Raw genomic sequence first — 21,983 nt, forward strand, 5'->3', positions numbered from 1 at the left:
TACATCCACAAACATGAATGTGTGAAGTACCACTTTCTCACATAAACGAATACAAAAGGAAACATGATTTTCATGTGGTGGTAAGACTGCCAATCAGATAGATCATGTACTAATTGATAACAGGCATACAAGCTCCATAACTGATATCATTGCTTACAGAGGAGCTGAGATAGGATCTGATCACAATATGATAATTGCTTCTGTTAAAATTAAATTGAAAACCTCTTGTAAGTCACAGACTGAGGAAAGATGCAAAGTTTACACTGAGGAACTGAAGCAGGAGTATGAAAGATTAAAGTATAATGTGAAAATTGCAAATAGATTTGATATTCTGGGAGAAGATCCTACAGAAGACATTGATGAAACAAATGACGAAGTTTGTAAACGAATGTGGAATAACGTGAAACAAATTATGTCAACAGTAGCAATGAAAGTGATACAAAAAGGTGTTAGTAAGAAAAAGAAATGTTTCGATGAGGCATGTCAAGATGCAGTTAATGAAGTGGCAATATGTCGTAATAAGGTGGCTGCAGTCTGATAAGAATGTAGATGAAAATGAAATGTCGTATGGCTTTTAGTGCCGGGATATCCCAGGACAGGTCTTTCTATTTGGCTCCCGTAGGCTACCTGCGTGTCGTGATGAGGATGAAATGATGATGAAGACAACACATACACCCAGCCCCCATGCCATTGGAATTAACCAATTAAGGTTAAAATCCCCGACCCGGCCGGGAATCGAACCGGGACCCTCTGAACCGAAGGCCAGTATGCTGACCGTTCAGCCAACGAGTAGAATGTAGATGTTGAGGAACTATGCAGAGAAAAACAGAAAGAATGTAGTAAATTAATTCGTAGAAAGAAAAAAGTCTACCTGAGACAACAAATAGATAGAATCAATCCAAGATGACTACAGAAACAGGGACATCAAGAGGATGTATGGAACTGTCAACACAATTAAAAAAGGATTTCAACCAAGCGAGTATTATGAGAGATAAACCTGGAAATTTAATTGTTGATCAGGACAAATTATTAAATTAGTGTAAGCAATACTTTGATTCCTTGCTGAATTGTGATGATCCAGAAACCTGTATTGCTAAACCATCTAATTCCCCCTCAGAAGAACAAATACCAGAGCCATCATATCAAGAGGTATTACAAAGTATTACATGTTTAAAAAACAATAAAGCTTCGGGTAGTGACATCATTCCTGCCGAGGTTATTAAATACGGTGGAGAAAGATTACATAAATACATATATAAGATCATTCTAAGGATATGGCATGATGAGGTTATTCCAAAAGAATGGCAGGAATCACTTACTGTCCAATTCATGAAGGAGGGGATAAGGAAGAACTTCAAAATGATTGTGGCATATCTCTTGTAAACACAGCCTAGAAAATTCTGTCTTTTATTCTTTTACAGTGTTTAAAACCATTTGCTGAAAATGTCATTGGGGACTATCAGAACGGTTTTCGTAGCAACAGATCCACTACAGACAATACATTTGCAATTAAGACTAGTAATGATAAGGTGTGGAAACACAAGGAGTCGGTTCATTATCTCTTTATAGATTTCTTCAAGGCATATGATTCAATCCATAGAGAAGGGCTGTGGAACATCATGACGGAGTTTGGCTTTCCCATAAAATTAATTAACATGTACAAACTGTGTATGGATGGTAATGTTAGCTGTGTTTTGCTAAAGGGCAGAAAATCAAGTTTCTTCCAGAATAAAACTGATCTGAGACAAGGGGATGCATTATCTCCTCTTCTATTCAACATTGCACCGGAGAAGATTATCAGCAAATTAGCTCTTGTATCTGCTGGCATCATTTTGGCAGACAACATAAAGTCCTTGCATATGCGGATGATATTGTTCTTATTCGCCGCAATGAATTAGAAAGGAAGGTTATTCGTGGAACTAGAGGAAATGGCAGCAAAAACTGCCTTACAGGTAAATGATACAAAGACACATTACATGGTTGTACAGAGACCGAATCATAAGGAGGTTGACAGATTGCCTTTGAAGATTGGGAAATATATATTTAAAAGAGTAGAGGAGTTTAAATTCCTTGGTATTAATCGATGAGCAAAACCGGAGGCAACAGGAACACCAAGATAGAATTAAGAATGCAAATAAGGCATTTTAGTCTATGAGCCCTATATAAGGCTCCAAGTTTTTAACAAAGAATGCAAAAATGATTATCTACAATACAATCATTCGACCAGTACTTCTGTATGGTTCTGAGACATGGAGTATAACCAAGAAAGAGCAGCAGCAGTTGCAAGTCTTTGAGAATAAAGTTTATAGAAAAATATTTGACCCATGGTTCGATCCCATCTCTCAAAGCTGGCAGAAAAGATCTACTTATGAGATTTACACAATCTCTCAACAACACACTATAAACGGTATGATAGAATCCAACAGACTGTGCTGGGCTGGACATGTACTGAGGATGAAGGGTAACAGAGCACCAGTAGGTCTATACAAGGGATCTCTTAGTGGGAAAAACTTCAGGAAGACCCCAAAACACCTGGAAGAAGGAGATCAACAAGGTATGCCAGACCCTCCAAATTGATAACTGGGAAGAGCAGTCTCAAGATCGAAAAGAATGGAAGAGGATTGTGAGATCGGCATGGGAACTTCACGTGCCTCAGAAGCTTACGGAGTGAATGAGTGAGTGAGTGAGTGAGTGCATGTATAATGGTCTACGAGCATGTCCAGCTCCATGGCTAAACAGTTAGTGTGTGTTGGCCTTCGGTTCAAGAGGTCTCGACTTTTAACTTTCCTTTAAACTTTCCTTGGTTAATTCAGAAGGTTTGTGGGCTGTGTATGTGCCAACTTAAGCATCAGAATTCATCTTACAGGCAGAGCCGCCTTTTCATAGGTACAAAGATCGCCTATCACGCGACAACTTGAAAGATCTGCACCTGCTCCAGAGGCCACACGCCATTACTGTTGTTGTTATAATAATAATAATAATAATAATAATAATAATAATAATAATATGACAAAAAACGTCCAAATACATTACCCATATTTTATTATTTTACTTTCACCCTAGTTTCTGTTACCTGCATTTATCGTTTTCAAGCAACCATCATCATTTTCCCCCTTCCCCTTGAAAAACAATTCATCAAGGTGTTGCTGTATTTAAGAACAGCAGTGTAATTTTCTAACATTTGGAAGAATTCATTTTCCAAATACAGTTTTTATAAAGAGAATTAAACAACGAGGAGCAAAAATGTACTTGGTGGCAGAGAAGGATCTCAAAAAACTAGAGTTGTTGAGGAGAAGGCTACTTTCTGCAGAAACCCGAGTTTGGAGAGGTATTAGACCTTTTCCTTTTATGACTTTAGTTTGTTCTTGTCTCTCCTTTCTGTTTCTCTATCTATCCACACTGACCAGTTACTGTGCGTTTTTTTCATTTTGTCTGTTCCGAGCCTCTTATCTTGTATATTTATGAACTTGTTTGTTCCTGTTCCATTAAATACTTCATATTTAAAACTTATTCCATATAACATATGAAGTAGAAGAGTTTCTGGAATAACAGGAGTAGTTAAAAACATGAATAGCAAGAGGCAAAAAGGGGTTCTAGACAATTAATCGAAACATGACTCTTAAAGGATATCACTACAAAATTCCACATACAAGCTAATTGATACATACCTCCGAACTTCGTTCTACTGGGGTGCTTGTCCTTGGGTAAGAGAATCTGGGTTGATTAGGAGACTGTGTCACTTCATAGGTCCTGATGTGAACCCTGACTCTATTGTCTCCAGGAGGACCAACACCCACATCTCGAGTTGAATTATATGCATCACTTTCCACACTCTGAGACTCTTGTCTTCCAGTATCAGCGATGATTACAGTATGCATATCATTCATGGCACTATTTATCATGTTAATGGTGTTAGCCAGTCTATTATTCTCCACTACAGGAATATTCAATGTGACACCTGGATTTGCTGCATTATTTTGAGTTCGACTAATGTTTATTGTGCCTGCTGCATTCAGTGAGATTGTATCTGGCATTAAGTTTCTATTCCTGTCTGTAGCATGATTTTCTTCATTCGGTATGGATTCCTCAGAAGATATTGCTGAGTTTTCAGTCATCTCACTAGTTGGATTATTCACAGTATTTCCAGCACCTATAAAAGAATAATTCAAAACGGATTATACAACAACAACAACAAAAAATCAAATCAAATCAAATCAAATCAAATCAAATCAAAATCTCTTTATTTGCAAATGAGGTGTCTACCTCGGTGGCAAATGGTACACTAAAATACATTATTGTCAAGCACTAAATATTAAATTAAGAAAATTTTCCTATAATACAATATTATACAATTTACGCTAACAATTTTTTCTATTAAACACACACATCATCCTTAATAAATTTATATTGTTTAAAAAATTCTACTTATAATATCTCCTTTACTTACAAACATAGTCAACTCATATACAGTATGTGAAATTACTTCTAATAATACTATACAACTGGTATAAGATTAAAATTAACATTGTATTTATTTACATATTTATATTTTATCCATTTTGGAACCTAAGTAGCATAACGACCTGCTGCGTCTTAACCAGAGCCCCTTTTGCCACCACTTTTCAGAGTTCCTGAAGGGCCTTCACAGCTACCGTAGTGGTCCCAGGGCCCTCGAAGTCCCCACTGTACTTCACCCCTACAGGCAGTCCCCTACTTTGGCTGTCCAACTCCTTAGACCAGGGGATGGAAATAATTTATTCACACACATTTTTTATTTATATTAACCAGCACTGGTCGAATGCCCTCTAACATTTCATTTATTTTCTCTGTTGCTGTTTATTCTCTTCTTGAATATCTGTACAGATTTTGGAAAAGGAGCAAACACTACCCCTGGTAAATTGTTCCACTCCTTCACACCCTTCCCAATGAATGAAAATTTACCCCAATCGCTTCTGCTAAAATTCCTTCTAATTTTATATTTGTGGTCAGTCCTGCCGATATAATTATTTTCCAACTGAAGCCTCTCACGGATATCTCCCCATGCTTCTTCTCCTGTATAGGCTCTATATAGTTTTCTCCTTCTCTTACTTAAAGTTTCCCACCCAAGTTCCTTTAACATTTCTGATACATTACTCTTTCTCCTGAAATCCCCTGTTACAAATCTTGCTGCTTTCCTCTGCACACTATCTATTTCTTTTATTAGGTATTCTTGGTGAGGATCCCAAACACTGTTTGCATATTCCAATAATGGACGAACCATACTTAGGTAACTTTTCTCTTTTAATTCTTTGTTGCATCCTTTAAGTAGCCTCATTATGACATGTAATGATCTGTATGCTTTCCCAACAATGTCATCCACATGACCCTTCCAGTGCAAATTACTTTCAAATCTCACACCTAAGTATTTGCACTTGCCATCTTTTGGGATAACTACCCCATCCAAAGTATATTCAAATTCAGTTTTAAAACTCCTGTTTGTAAATGTTGTAACAGTTGATTTGCCTCCATTAATCTTCACATTATTCTCTTCAACCCATTGTTGGATACTCTCAAGGTCCCTTTGTAATTCTGAACAATTCTCAATGTTATTTATTTCCCTATAAACAATTATGTCATCTGCATACAATCTTATTTTTGATGTTATATTATTCCCTAAATCATTTACGTATATTAAGAAAAGTAACGGACCGATTATACTACCCTGTGCAATTCCCTTCAAAACTTTCTCTTCCTGCGATACGTTATTTCCTACTTTGACTTTCTGAACCCTTGAATTTAGAAATGTTTTTATCCAACGTGTAACCCTTACGTCCAATCCTATTCGCTCCAATTTCTTTAATAATATTCCATGTTGCACTCTATCAAAGGCTTTGGAAAGATCTATGGCTATGCAATCTAACTGGCCTCCTGAATCCAACTGGTCTGGTATGTCCTGCTGAAATCCCACCAGTTGTGCCTCACAAGAAAATTTCTTTCTAAATCCATACTGGCTCCTCATGAACCAATTTTTATCATCACATATCCCTCTGATGTACTTTGATATTAAACTCTCCAGTATTTTACAAACTATACTGGTCAGGCTGATTGGTCTGTAGTTCTCTGGTTTCCTTTTATCACCCTTTCCTTTATAAATTGGTATTATTATAGATTCCTTCCATTCCTTTGGTATTACACTATTATTTATGACATAGTCAAAGAGAAATTTTAAATAAGGCACTATGTACCATCCAAAATCATGACCGGTTATGATTAATGCCTCATGTAATGTGTTTGGCATATTATGATTAAAAGCCCCAATTTCTTAGTGTATAGGGCACCAGGCAAGACATCACTTAACCATAGAACACAAACCCTAATTTGGTAGTATATAAACACAAACCCTCGTAAAATTTACGACTATTTATTTCCATGATGATAAAATGTAACTGCACACAAAATGTAATATAAGAAGCATGTATTAACATGTAAGTTATTTTATAGTGTGTTAATTCCTAGTTTTTCAAGTCCCTGGTGTCTCATTTACAGCAGTTAGTGCAAAGATTTGCTCTATGTTCCTTGCAATACGCGCGGTGACATTCGCTGCAGTATGTTGTCGTCATTCGCCTTTTCCGAGCAGGACAGATGTGACAAATAGTTCTCTTACCAGTAATAACCAAACCTTTACGTTGGGTAGATGAACTATGACTTAGAACACCCTGTATAATTTCTTGTAGATGTGTTTGTAAGCTTGTTGTTTCCAGTCTCTTCGCCATCCATGGCTTGGTGAGTTATTCACTTAGACATATGAGAAAGCCATTCGTCGGCAACCTGCGGCCACCTTGACGCTCATTATTGTTACAATAGATAACCCACAAATTCACACATGTGCTATTCAGCATTCCATAAAATACACACAGTGGCCAACGCCTGGTTTTCCGGCTACAACAATAGCAATTGCACATTTGATCGTGAGCATCCACTCCATACTTAGTTGCATTGTAATCCTCTACAATGTGTGGTTTATGACTAGTGTCACTGATAGTTGGTTGGTCATGAGCAGTGGACAATAAAAAAAACTACCTTACTTGGCTTTGCTTTGAATGAAACCAGAGTTTTTTCACCGTCAAAGCAAAACATAGATGTGCCAACATTTCTGTTTCTTGTCGACAGTAGTTCTGGTGGTATATCAGGTTTATTGGTGCGAATAGTACCAATTAACATCAGTTTGTCCTTTAAAAGATCATCTGCAAGCTTTACTGAGGTAAACCAGTTATCTACTGTGACATTTCTATTTGATCTCTTAGAGTCTTGGTCAGTTTCTTGACAAAGAATTCTCCGAGAGGCATTCCATCTGTCTTTGTACATTTGCCTAGGTACAGCATAGCATCTATCACGTAACTGGTCTTTGTGTCACAGGCCATTACTATTTTGATGCCGTATTTGTTGGGCTTACTCGGGATATACATGCGGAAAGGGCATCTTCCATGAAAAGCCAACAGTTGCTCATCCACTGTTACAAATGGGCCTGCTTTATAGCACGTTCTGCAATTGTGAACAAACTGTTCCCAAATTTCACATATTGGTGCAAAATAATTACTTTCCCTCCTTACCTGACAAGTTTCCTTGTTGTCAAACCGCAAACACGATACTAGGAATTCAAACCTCTCTGAACTCATGGTGGCTTTGTACCTAGTACCACACAAATCTGTACTGAACATTTCTCGGTCTGACAGGTGATTATTTTTCAAAGCTGCAGTTAGTACAAAGATTCCAAGGAGTTCCTTTACTTCTTCCATGCAAGTATGGTTTTGTGTGTGTGTGTGTGTTGATGACTTGTATACAACCTCTTTCTAATTATTTCTTCATTTGTATGGACTACTATTGTGTTTATCATACCATCTGTGAAGAACAAAGAAAATGAATTTTGAGGAGTCGTTGCTTCCTTAGTGTTTCCAATAGGGGTCTGAACAAAGTGTATTATGTTTCTACTTGGAGTGCAACTTTGTAACCGACTGGCAGGTTTTGCAGACCACTGATGATTATTCCTTCCTTTTAGAATCTTCCTAGAGGCAATAACGATATTTGCATTTCTCGGTGGGGAGTAAACATCTCGGTAGTCTTCATTTTCAGATGTTAAACGTGGACTTTTCAGATTCAAGTCTTCTGCGCTTACGGCCTCGTTGCACATTGACAGGGGAGTCATCATGACTGCCTGGGATTATTTCCGTATTCAGTGCTGGTATATTTTCTTCATCTGTATCTGCCAGCGTTATGTTATCAGTCTGTACATTATCAACCTCTTCATCAGAACTAGAATCATTACACGAACCACACTCTTCCTCTTTTTTTAAATATCAATGATACAACTTTTTCTCCAAAATTCGGGTCATCTCTTCGTGTAATACTCATCTGCAATAACAATAACAGCACACTTTACTTCCCAGTATGTGTATGATAAGTTCTGTGGTTCTAAATACTTATTTCATTCAGAATAGTGCTGTAATGTAACTTTTATTACAGAACTTACCTTGCTAAGTTTAGCATACGTAGTCACAAATCGTCGTAAATTTTACGACACAGCAGTCTTTAATTTGAAATCAACAGACTCACTCTAACAATGCATGCACACTGACGAAGCTTGCGGTATTGTAGGAAACTACTGAGTAGGACAGCAACATGGCGCGAAAAGCCTAGCAGATAGAGCTGTGTTGCCACGTATGCGTCATAAAAATTATGAGGGTTTGTGTTCTAGGGTTAAACAAAGCTGTGTGATGATGAGATAACAGCCGTGGTCTAGAAAGCCTAGAATAACGGCTGAGAAGATTTTTCATGCTTATCACTTTGTAATCTCATCATCACACAGCTTCTCAACTGTTATCATGTGGGCTGAGTGGACTTCAAACCAGCCTTCAGATCCAGGTAAAAATTCCTGACCTGGCCAGGAAGAAAATCCAGGTCCTCCAAGTAAGAGAAAGGCACACTACTCATAGACTACAGCGCCAGTGGTACAAACAAACAAACAAACAAACAAACAAACAAACAAACAAACAAACAAACAAACAAAATGATCAATCGATACAATAATTAATTGGATAAATAAATGAAATAAATAACAGTGATTGAAGGCAAAATACCAGGTAAGCACTCCCAAGGAAGACCAAGGGAGACCTATGTGAAGACCTTCCCCAACAGCTTGTGAACCTACGCAGAGGTGACACGTGCTTCTCAAGACCGAGTCAAATGGAAAAGAATCATCACAGGGGCAAACATATGACTGAATAACTTATGAATAATAATAATAATAATAATAATAATAATAATAATAATAATAATAATAATAATAATACATTTGAAGATATCCAGGAGCGTGTCCGACTTAAGAAAAAACTCCAAGAACATCAGAGTTTTCTACCAAAGCCGAAAATGAAAACTGGAAAGGCATGGACAAAAGAGCGAAAGGAGCAACACCGTATACGAATGAAGGAATACTGGACCAACATTAAAGCTCAAGGGAAACAGTTGAAATGATGTGGTCCTTAGTTGGCCGAAACGAAACGAAACAAAATAATAATAATAATAATAATAATAATAATAATAATAATAATAATAAAGAATGAAATTTTAAACACAGTAAAACTTGAGGTTCAAAACAAAGCATCGGAGCACAAAACGTAAACAAAATGTTAGGAAACATGACAGCTACAGAATGGACATGGAAAGTGGCATGGAACCCTGTGAGGTAATGGACCATAGCCTTTTGTGAAGAAAGAAAAGGTAGAGGGTAATTGCCCTTGGATTACACACATTTATTTTAAGAAAAAGGAAACAAATTAAACTCATAATAGAAAGAAACAAATCAAAACCTAAAAACAGAAAGAACTTTACAAGGCTTTTTGCGGATGATGTTATTCTGTATAGAGTAATAAATAATTTACAAGATTCTGAGCAACTGCAACTTGACCTCGATAATGTTGTGAGATGGACAGCAGGCAATGGTATGTTGATAAACGGGGTTAAAAGTCAGGTTGTGAGTTTCACAAATAGAAAAAGTCCTCTCAGTTTTAATTACTGCGTTAATGGGGTGAAAGTTCCTGTTGGGGATCATTGTAAGTATCTAGGTGTAAATATAAGGAAAGACCTTCATTGGGGTAATCACATAAATGGGATTGTAAATAAAGGGTACAGATCTCTGCACATGGTTATGAGGGTGTTTAGGGGTTGTAGTAAGGATGTAAAGGAGAGGGCATATAAGTCTCTGATAAGACCCCAACTAGAGTATGGTTCCAGTGTATGGGACCCTCACCAGGATTACTTGATTCAAGAATAGTAAAAAATACAAAGAAAAGCAGCTCGATTTGTTCTGGGCGATTTCCGACAAAAGAGTAGCATTACAAAAATGTTGCAAAGTTTGGGTTGGGAAGAATTGAGAGAAAGAAGAAGAGCTGCTCGACTAAGTGGTATGAAATGGACAACTTGTAATAAGTGGTATGTTCCGAGCTGTCAGCGGAGAGATGGCGTGGAATGACATTAGCAGACGAATAAGTTTGAGTGGCGTTTATAAAAGTAGGAAAGATCACAACATGAAGATAAAGTTGGAATTCAAGAGGACAAACTGGGGCAAATATTCATTTATAGGAAGGGGAGTTAGGGATTGGAATAACTTACCAGGGGAGACGTTTAATAAATTTCCAATTTCTTTGAAATCATTTAGGAAAAGGCTAGGAAAACAACAGATAGGGAATCTGCCACCTGGGCGACTGCCCTAAATGCAGATCAGTATTGATTGATTGATTGATTGTTATTTAGGATTTAAACACGCCTGCAGACATGCGTAGTGCACTAACATAAATGTAATCACAGAATTTGAATCTAGAAATACTACTCAACGATACATGCCAATTAAAATGAGGGCTAATCCCAATCCCCACCAAGGCAGAAATAAAACTGAACAAAGAGGTACAGAAAACTTACATCACTATCTAAAACACTTCAGGAAATGTGCATAGATTTTCAAGACTTATGTGACACAGAAATACGGGCAGGCAAACCCGAGGGATAATTACATTATAAGTTACAATGTTAAGGAAAAAAGGTATTGGCTCCGAAACAAGAGATAGAAGATCTTAGCTGAAAAGCTAAGTCATTTCGACAAAGTTAGCGGTGAACGTGAAAATCGAGGATAAACTCCTGCGTAAGAAAAAGAAATTATTACATTTAAATGACGTTGAAAACCGAAATAAACCTCCGCTCACTAAGATGGTAACCAATCAGAATATAGTATTTGCCTTCGACTTTCACATTCACCAATTACATTAACACTTATTTTCTCCAATCAAAAGTCTCTTCGTACTTGCTGACACAGTGATAAATGTTCGAGAAAAGTCTTTGTTTGTGCAACATGAAACGCGCTTCCTGAACTGCACATGTAGGTAAATGTCAGTTAGGCAAAGATATCAAGGATAATTTAATAAAAAACCACCTATTCAATACTTTCCACGTTTAATGTGGTTATTATCTACATGATTTTATGTAGACTTATTTGGTCAGGTACATGTTTCACCCATTATTTTGGGCATCTTCAGCCTGTAAACAACCTTTAGGTCAAGGTTTGGGACCTTATTTAACCAATATAAACATACCAATATATACAATATATACATTATATACAATATATACAAACATAATGAACTCTTAAGATGGGTAACATAAGTTAATACAGTTAAGTTTTTTGGTCCTAATCTATCTAATATGAAAAATGTCCAAAACTAAAATGGATCTTCTTTTCGGTAAAGAGGATTACATATCGGGGTTTATGTGACCCCTATATCATATTAAGTTCTTGACGTACCGTGTCTGGTGACAGGATGTGTCGTCAACAATAAGTGGAGATTTGAACTGATTGTTGCTTGTAGGTTGGTCAAGATTGAAAATATAAATTTAAATTAAATGTGTTTTAACTTGGCAGTTCTATTCTGGTTAATTTAAAATGTTCAAAAATAAAAATAAAATGAAATGGATCTTCTTCTTTTTTTTAATCATAAGTCTTGAGAAAGGGTGATATTAAAACTGGGGCTTATTTGACCCACGATTTTCATTTTCATGTTCTTGACGTAACTAATATTTAAATGTGTTGTCATGCACAAGTGGAGATTTAAAAAGCCGATTGTTGTAGGTAGATTGGTCAAGAATGTTGTGAATGAAACTGTTAGCGTCTTGACTTTGGATCTCATGTAACGTCAAGGAATTGACAAGAGTACAATATTAAGCTGTTTCATAGTTTTAGGCTGCTGCTTAATTGAGAAGGAACATCCTAGATACTTGATACAGGCTTGTGTGAGAAATTGTTCCCGTTGATGTGTTGCTTGGTCTTTGGGTCCGACTCCTTGGCTGAACGGTCAGCGTACTGGCCTTCGGTTCAGAGGGTCCCGGGTTCGATTCCCGGCCGGGTCGGGGATTTTAACCTTAATTGGTTTATTCCAATGGCACGGGGGCTGGGTGTATGTGCTGTCTTCATCATCATTTCATCCTCATCACGACGCGCAGGTCACCTACGGGTGTCGAATAGAAAGACCTGCACCTGGCGAGCCGAACTTGTCTTCGGACACTCCCGGCACTAAAAGCCATACGCCATTTCATTTTGGTCTTTGGGAGGGATCTTAAGAATATCTGTAATGAAGTAGAAAAATAATATTGAATTAAAAATTTAGAGCACACGTTGTGATAAAATGTATTAAATTAACACCTCTTAACTGTAAAGTGACTTCTTGTTCAATTAATACTAGATGGACCTGTCTGTTCCGGCAGCGCCTGTCTTATCACCATTTCTACTCCTGGTGTTGTACTGGTGCGGTAATGGAGGGGCGGGGCATGGAGGGAGAGTGGGGGTAGGCTGGTCTATGGGCGTGTGTGATGTTGCTGGAGGGGAGTTTCTCGAAGCGATATGGGCGGGTTTAACTTTTGGCATGGTGGATGAAGCATTTGAGTGTGGAGATTTAAATAATTGAGGGATTTTGTTTTGATCTGAATTCACGATATTAATTAATCTAGGTGTTAATTCGTACAAAGGATTTTTAATTTCATTGACGTCGTTGAGATTTTTATTTTTATTGTAGGTTTGGTCTAAAAGGATGTGTAGATTTTCCAGTTCATTCATTAATTTCCCTTTACCTATGCTTCTAATGATGGTAAGAACTTTCTCTATGGATGTAAAGTGATGGCCCGTTTCTCTCATATGTTGGCTCATCGCTGAGTACTTATTGTGTTTTTGAGCGTTATAATGTTCCAGATATCTTGTGTTAAAGCTCCGGTCAGTCTGTCCGATATAAGAAAAATCACATTGTGTACATGTTAGTTTATATATGCCGGACCTTGAATAATGGTTGCTATTGTGATTGACCTTGTTGTGGTTAAAAAATGTGTTTTGATTGGTGTTAACTGTCCTGAAGGTTATATTGATATTGGGCTTCTTTAAAGTATTTGCGATCTGATGGACGGCTGGGTTGTTATATGTAAATGTGGCGAAACTAGTTTTTTTAGGTTTTTCTGGGACGAGGTTAGTGGACAATTTAATTTTGATTTTATTAATCAAACGGTTGACCATATCTATTTTAAACCCATTGAGTTGAGCAAGATTCCTTATGTACTTCAGTTCAATTTTTAAATTGTTGGGAGAAAGAGGAATTTTTAAAGCTCTATAAATTAAATTATAGAAAGAGGCTTGTTTTTGGGACTTGGGGTGTAGGGATGAATTCATAATAGTTAAGGGAGAGTGTGTAGGTTTCCTGTATATTCCAAAATCGAAGGTATTATGTCCGCGTGTAATAGTTAAGTCCAAAAAGTTTAATGAGTTCCTAACCTCATCCTCTTTAGTAAACTTAACATTGGGGTCAATTTTGTTTAGGGACTCCAAGATCTCGTCACTATTAGTGACGTTTTTGTCGAAAATTACGAAAGTATCGTCTACAAATCTCAGCCATAAACATACGCCTTTTATTTGTGTTATAATTTTTGTGTGTTCTATTGTGTCCATATAAATGTCTGCTAAGATGCCGGAAAGAGGGTCGCCCATCGCTAAGCCTGTTTGTTGGTAAAACTTTCCATTGAAAGAGAAAAAGTTGTTGCTTAAGACAAAATTTAATTTCTTCATGAATTCTTCAATTTCCATCTTACTAAGGCCGCTGTGTTTATTGATATTATCACTGATGATTCTTACAGTTTCTTTGGTAGGGATGTTTGGGTACATATTTACGACGTCATAGGAGCACATTGAGTGATTGGGTCGCAGCTTAAACTTGTTTAAAATTTCGCAAAAAGTGAATGAACTTGTTAAAGGATGTTTATTATTGAATACGTAAGGTTTTTTGAGGAAGCCGTGAATGAATTTTGATACTTTATAGGTGGGGCTGTTTCTACAGTTTATGATAGGGCGTATTGGAATGTCCTTCTTATGAATCTTTGGTAAGGCTCTGGCTGTCGGAATACTAGGGTTCATGTTAAAAAGTTTTTGTTGTTCTTGTTCATTGAAAAGAAAGTTGGAACTTCTTATTAGAGATTTTAGATTTCGCTGAATTCTTGTGGTTGGATCTTTGTTGACTATTGTGTATATTTTGTCCTTAAAAAAGGCTTCTGTTTTTTGAATGTATGTGTTTTGATCTAGGAGAACTGTGGATCCTCCTTTGTCCGCTTTTGTGACAATAATGTTGTTGTCGTCTATTTTCTTTTTTACGTTCTGGATCAATTTTTTGTGGTTTTTGTGGTTGTAATTAGGTACATGTCATTTCACAAATTTTGACAACAGAAAAACACAAATATTGAAAAACACAGATAAATGATAATTTAGATACAACCTATAAATAAGGGTTTCTAAAACAGAATTCTTCCAAGTCCAAAGTCCAATTAAGAAATTTCAATCCATTCCCAAGGAAAACGTGAAGGAACTTTCATCTGCTCTGATAGCGCAAATGAAACCGCTGTTGGACGGATGCCTTCCGGGCTTCCTCGAGTCTCCAAGGCTGGAAAGTGGAGCAATGGTGCTGATCTGTGCAAATCAAGAAACTGAAACATGGCTGGAACAGACAGTGGCCAATTGCAACCCCTGGAAACGGGAGAATTTGGAGGTGGCAAAATCCAAGAAGGTGCTGAAGACTACAAAGGTCATCACCAAGTTTCCTCCTCCATCTGACAAGATGAAGGTTGATGATGTGCTTGTCAGGATACATCGCATGACACCAAACTTTCGACAAAAGAGTGGAGAGTGCTGAATGCAACACCTACTGATGACACAGGAAGAACAATTGTTTTGGCCCTTAATGAAAGAGATTTTGAAGAGCTCAAGAAGAGAGGCCTCAAGGCCAAGCTTGGACTTGGGCAGATCAAATTTCAAGTAATTAAGGGAAAAACAAAACCTAGCGTTGGCAAGGATGGTATTGAAAGTTTTAGAGGCCAACCTACAATATCAAAAAATTCAGCTGTGGCCAATTTCGTCAGGAAGTTCAAGTCCGAGGCTATCGATGTGACTTTTATAAAAGAGCCATGGGTAGTTAAGGGCAGAGTAGCAGGACTGGCAGAATCTGGAGGTAAGCTAATGTATGATACTACATCGAATACGCCTAGAACATATTTACTTGTGAGCAGGAAACTAAAATGCCTTCTATTCAAAGGACTTAGTGGCGGCCAGGATAAAACTTGGAAACTGGGGAGGTCCCAGAGAAATAACCATAGGCTCCGCATACCTCCCATATGGCTCAACTAATCTGCCCCCATCACCAGAAGTTGAGAACCTAATTTGCAATGCAAAGAGGAAAGGCGAACACCTAGTCCTTGGAGCAGATGTGAATTCACACCACCACGGCATGGGACAGGACGAACTGCAATGCAAGAGGTAAGTCTTTACTAGAGTTTATTATTGGAACCGAGTTGACGATACTAACCCTAGGAAACAAGCCTACATTTATAAATAAAACTAAGCACTACACATATTGCAAACTTTATAAAAGACTGGAAGGTGCTGGAGGAACCATCATTGGCAGACCACCAGCACATCCAATTTGCAATAGATGCAAGACTATGTGGGATTGAGATGTACAGAGACCCAAAAAGAACCAACTGGGATAGATACAGGGAAGGCTGTACAGAAAATTCCAACTAATGTGAGAGGATAGAAAGAATTGGATGAGGCAGTGGAACTATTAGAAGAAGCCATTATAGACTCATTCCATGACAACTGTCCTCTCAAAGTAAAGAAAAACACCAAAAATAAGGTGGTGGAACAACAAACTAGCCAAAATGGAAAAAGAGGTTACGATGTTGTATAGAATACCATCTATAGGTTACGATGGCATGTGGGACTTATATCATAGAAAACTCACTGAGTATAACCTAAAGATACGGAAAGCAAAAAGAAAACCTTGGAGACTGTTCTGTGAGAAAGTGGAATCACACACTGAAACAGCAAGGCTCCAGAAGGTTCTTAAAGCAACCCATATAAATCAGATGGGGACAATGGAGAAACCAGACGGATCGTTTACTCAGGTGGGGAAGGACACGCTGGAGATGCTAATGGCATGTCACTTTCTTGAGGCTGAGGAGATGACAGAAGAAGAAACAGTTGGAACAGAGACCGGAGCTCGAAGAGCAGACAAACTGTGCCAACAGAATAATAAAATACAACCATGTAAAATGGGCAATTGACATGTTTCACCCTATAAAACCTCTGGGGCCAGATGAGATACTTCCGATACTCTGACATGAAGGACGGGAGATACTCGTCAATGCCCTGACAGACCTCTTCAGGGCTAGTCTAGCTTTAGGGTACGTGCCGAAATCATGGTCTGAAGATTAAGCAGTATTCATACCTAAGCCAAAGCATACAGATCATTATGTTTAACCTCCTTCATGCTGAAGGCAATGGAGAAAATTCTGGATAAATGTAACGGAAGAAGGGTACAACTTAATTCAATGTTACATGAAAATCACTTTGCATATAGACCTGGCAGAGTAGCACTTCACCAGTTGGTTTGTAAACTAGAGGAAAGCCTAGAATATAAAGAAATTGCAGTGGCGGCATTTCTAGATATAGAAGGAGCCTTCAGCAATACGACCTATGACTCTATGATCAAAGCATTTAAAAAGAGCAAGGTGAGTAAAACCGTCGTCAAATGGATTAAATCCATGTTAGGCGGAAGGAAGATAAAAGCAACCCTGTTTGAAGAAATGCTGATGGTTAGAGCCACCCGAGGCTGTGCTCTGCTGTGGAACCTCGTGGTGAACAAAATCATAGCTATGCTCAACGAACAGAGTTTCTCTACACAGATACACAGATGACCTAGTGATTGTGGTAAGAGGTAAGGTCATCATCATCATCATCATCATCATTCCTTCGCTCCAGTAAGCCGGGTGCGGTTGTGTACGAGACTCCTCCAGTTTGTTCTATCTATACACAGATGCTGCTCATATATGCGACACCAGATCACATCTCTAATTTCAAGGTCCTTCATTATCTGTTTTTCCCAAACATCACAAGGTCTTCCTCTTGGTCTCTTCCCAGGAACATTGTGACCAAAGTATGTTCAAGGAGTCCTGTGAGGGTTCATTCTTTTCATGTGACCATACCATTGCAATCTTTTCACTTCTAGAGTCTCCAGCAAGCTTGTTTCCAATCCAAGCTGTTGTCAGATATCCACATTCCTTATTTTATCCATTTTTGTTTTTTTGTAGGCAAGAACGAAGGAACTTCATTTCTGTTGCCTGAAGACGACTCTTTGTTGGTCCAGAAAGTGTTGCTGCTTCCAGGCCATACGTCAATATAGGTACTAGATATATTTTGTACAAGCTGATCTTGGAAAATAACGGAAAGGTTTCATCCCAAAGTATTTGACGTACAGAGTGATAGAATTTGGAAGCTTTCTGTATTCTGTTACTAATCTCTTGATGTATGGTATTGTCTGATGAGAGAACACTACCTAAATACTGGAAGTTGTCTACAATATCCATCTCCTCATCTCCAATTTTTAGATGAACAGTTGGAGAGTTTCTACTCATCACCAAGCCAACTGTCTTAGTTTTGCTGATTTTGAGATCTAAGGTTGTAAAAGCTTCATGCCAGAGATCTAGTCTAGTTTGTACTTCCACTTCTGTCTCACCGCATACCATTACATCATCAGCAAAAACCAGGACATTAGTTGTTGGATCCTTTTTCTTAACCGCTTTTAAAACTTCATCCATTATGATTATGAAGACAAGTGGTGAAAGACAACTTCCTTGCTGGACTCCACTCTTCGTTTCAAACCAACCTGACCTTCCATCCTGGACCTGGACACAACACTTGCTTTCATAATATAATTGTTGTACTCGTGCTATGATGTCATCGGACACTTTCTTATGTCTGAAACATTCCCATATATGCCTGCGTGGTACATGGTCATATGCTTTCTCGATGTCCAGAAAAACAGTTATAAGTGCTTTACCTTTCTCCCAATAGTTCTCATATAGCATTCTGGTGGCAAAAATGAGGTCTATAGTTGATCTGTTGTATGTTGGGTATTCAGCCCGAAGGCTGGTTTGATCCTCCACAGCTTTGCCAACAGCTGTCATAGATGGCCTAGGCATCACTGAAGAGGCGTACTAGGGAAATGAGGAGTGAGGCAGTTTCCCGTTGCTTTCCTCACTGAGCCAGAAGTTGCTCACATATCAGTCTGCCAAGCCCACTGAAATGCACGCACCAACCAACCCTATATGTGATATTTTCATACCATTCATAACAGGGACTGGCTGCATAAGGAATGGTATTACTAGCATCGCTCATACCTCAGTCACTTTCATACTGTCAAAGCCAAGGATGACACTGAGACAATTCAATGAAAGTAACAAATTTATTCTAGCCCATACCAGAAGACATAGTGCACTGTAAACACTACATCTCTCCAGCAAAGACATATAGTTGATCTATTAGGTCTAAATCCATGTTGTTCCTCCTCAAGTGTAGGTTCAACATATTTTCTAATCCTGCTCTCAAGGATGGATTCGTAGATTCTGAGGCCATGTGACAGCAGAGTTATACCTCTGTAGTTGGTATATTTCTTTCTATCCCTGTTTTTCAACAATGGGATGATGACTCCTTGCTTCCAGTCATTGGATATTACATTATCTTTCCAGATTCTATTTAGTACCCTGTACATCCACTGTTGTCCTACCTCTCCTAGTGCTTTGATCATCTCAACACTTAATCATCTGATCCAGTTGATGTGTTGTTTTTCAGCTTAGATATTGCTGTCTCTACTTCCAACCATGTCAGATTAGTGGTATATGTGCTGCTAAAATCATAAGGTTCGTCGTCTAATGGGGTGACATTTTCATAACAGTTCAACAAAGTTTCAAAGTGCCTTTGGAACTCCTGTAATATTTTGGTCTTATCCCTAGTCACCTCACCATTAGGAAGTTCTACAGATTGGATAGATTCATTTTGAGTTCTTTTATTCTTAACAATACTGTATAACAATTTTTTTATTTCCATCCTGCATTATTTTGGTAGCCAGATCTTCCTTGCATTTCTGCTTTTCAGCTATAGCCAACTGCTTGACCTGTAATTTTTTCTTTCTGTAAAGTGACAGCTTCTCCTCTACTTCATGTTGATCTCCCCGCGTTTTTGCTTGATATAAGGATCTTTTTGCACGGTTTCTGTCATTGATAGCCTTTTTAATATCATCATTCCACCAGGCAGTTTCTTTAGGTTTTCTTATTTGACTCTGTCGTCCACATACATAGTTTTCTTCCACTTTGTTTCACTCAGGCCCATGATCAAAAGCTTCCTCCTTTCCATGGGGTCGACCAGCCCTTCAGTTTTGTTTGTCAATGTCAGGACATTTAATGTTCCCACTCTGATACTTTGTCTTCGTTTGGTTTGGGTAGCTGGTGTAACATCGGGTTGTAAACCGTCATTCGCATCAAACTGATGTCGTCGAAGTGAATTCCTACATCCGAGGCTTGTATTATTCTTGAAAGCAACTTCTTCAGTAATCCCTCTGTTGACCTACTGAGCCTAACACAGACAGAGATTTTCTTTTAGGGTTTTCTCCCTTAGCTTTTGGTGTCTAGTCACCTCAACATACAAGGCAGCAGGTTGTACTCATATTAATCCCTGAATACAGGGCTGCCTCTTCTGCCATCTCCACCATACCAAAGTCCACCTTCTCCGCTGTAGAAGTCGTTGAGGTCTTCACTCGTAACCCTGAGCTGGAACCCTTACCAGATGTTACACACCGGGTCAGTGTGCTCTGGGACTCACATAGGCAGGGGCGCCAGTCCCTGGGTAGGGCTGCCTCCGAAAAGGGTCCCTACCTGCTAACGAGGTAAGGTAATGAGTGTTATCCAGGACCTCATGTAAAGATCACTCAACCTTGTGAAGAACTGGTGTCGGGAAGAACAACTATCCGTCAACTCAAACAAGATAACTCTCATCCCTTTTACAAGAAGGAGAAAATTAGAGGGAAAGAGATCACTGAAGCTCTTTGGGCAAGATATATATATATATATATATATATATGTGTGTGTTTGTTTTTGAAGTGAAGGAACTTGGTGCCTTCTACACTTTATTGAATTCGATATGTCTTAATGATGCGATATCACAACTTGATGACGGACATGACTGTTGCATGCGTAACCATTTTCAACAATACAAAATCATCTGACCAATCGGTAATAGGCTTGGAAAGTGCCAACTTCAATTAATGAAATACATTTGCAAAAATTAAGTCTCTTCATAACATCTTGCCCCCCTTGAAAGGAGTTCTTTCAACTAACTATTGTAATCTTCTACCTATTGTAAAAATACTTATTCTTAACATATGCATTAATACAAAACTCTATACGTACATATTTTTTTCATTAAAAGAAAATAATATTGAAATTATATTGTTGATGAAAAATAACACAAAGTTAAAGATATCACAGGAAATCTTAAATTCAGTTCTCCTTGCCATTCCCTTCAATGGGAAGAGGGCATATTTTCTTGATGCTTCGGGTGAAAGTTCCACCAGCCGTCCGAACGGTGACAACCCTCACCTCACCATCTCGTCCAGGGTGAACTTGAACTATCCTACCTCTGGGCCACTCTAGAGGAGGGATGTTGTCCTCAATTAATAGCACCAAAGAATCGACATCAATACGTCGATTGGTATCATGCCACTTGACACGTTTTTGCAATTCCTGCAAGTATTCTCGCTGCCATCTCTACCACAACCGCTGCCGAATTTTCTGCAAGTGCTGCCAACGTGACAAGCGGTTATCAGGTTCTCTCAACAAATCCCTTTGCACGGGATGCACGATCGAGTCACTTACAAGAAAATGTGCTGGTGTTAAGACTTCTAAATCATTTGGATCATTTGGCAAGGGAGTAAGGGGACGTGAATTTAATACAGCCTCTATATCGCAAAGAATAGTGCAAGTTTCTTCGAAAGTTAGCACGCGTCCCTGTGTTTCAGTCAGCAAATGTCTTTTCATCATCTTTACAGCTGCTTCCCACAATCCCCCAAAGTGGGGTGACCAGGGAGGAATGAAACTCCACTGTATCTGCTGCTGAACGAGTGAGGAGGTAATGTTCGTTGACCCCTTTTCCAAAAAGGACTGGATCTTGTAGTGCGTTGGCTGCTCCAATGAAATTCTTCCCATTATCAGAGAAAAGCTGCTTGCACAAACCTCTTCTCGCCGTAAAGCATTGCAGTGCAGCTAAGAAAGCTTCGGTCGTTAGCTCCGACACCAACTCCAAATGCACTGCCTTGGTACTGAAGCATGTAAATACAGCTACGTAACTCTTGTAAGTATGAATGCGCCCCTTCTGTGGCTTTCTCTTACAGATATTGGACCTGCATAGTCCACTCCTGTGGTAACAAACGGTCGAACAACTAACGTAACCCTTTCTTTTGGTAAATCTGCCATGCGTACCTCTGTAACTGTAGGATGGTAACAAAAGCACTTCAGGCACCTCGACAATCCTTTTCGCTTCTTTTCTG

The 21,983-nt window shown here is 38.5% G+C and overlaps 1 protein-coding gene across 4 annotated transcripts in view; it reads right to left on the reverse strand.

Moving 5' to 3' along the window:
- Positions 1–21,983, reverse strand: part of LOC136877569 (serine-rich adhesin for platelets) — a 467,126-nt gene that overhangs the window by 294,431 nt on the left and 150,712 nt on the right. For all 4 annotated transcript variants that reach the window (XM_067151717.2, XM_067151719.2, XM_067151715.2 and 1 more), the window contains one exon: positions 3,669–4,150. In XM_067151717.2, the coding sequence (XP_067007818.2) occupies positions 3,669–4,150 (482 nt within the window). The remainder of the gene's footprint in view (positions 1–3,668; positions 4,151–21,983) is intronic.

This window comes from Anabrus simplex, chromosome 7, assembly GCF_040414725.1.
Source record: "Anabrus simplex isolate iqAnaSimp1 chromosome 7, ASM4041472v1, whole genome shotgun sequence".
Taxonomy (NCBI): Eukaryota; Metazoa; Arthropoda; class Insecta; order Orthoptera; family Tettigoniidae; genus Anabrus; species Anabrus simplex.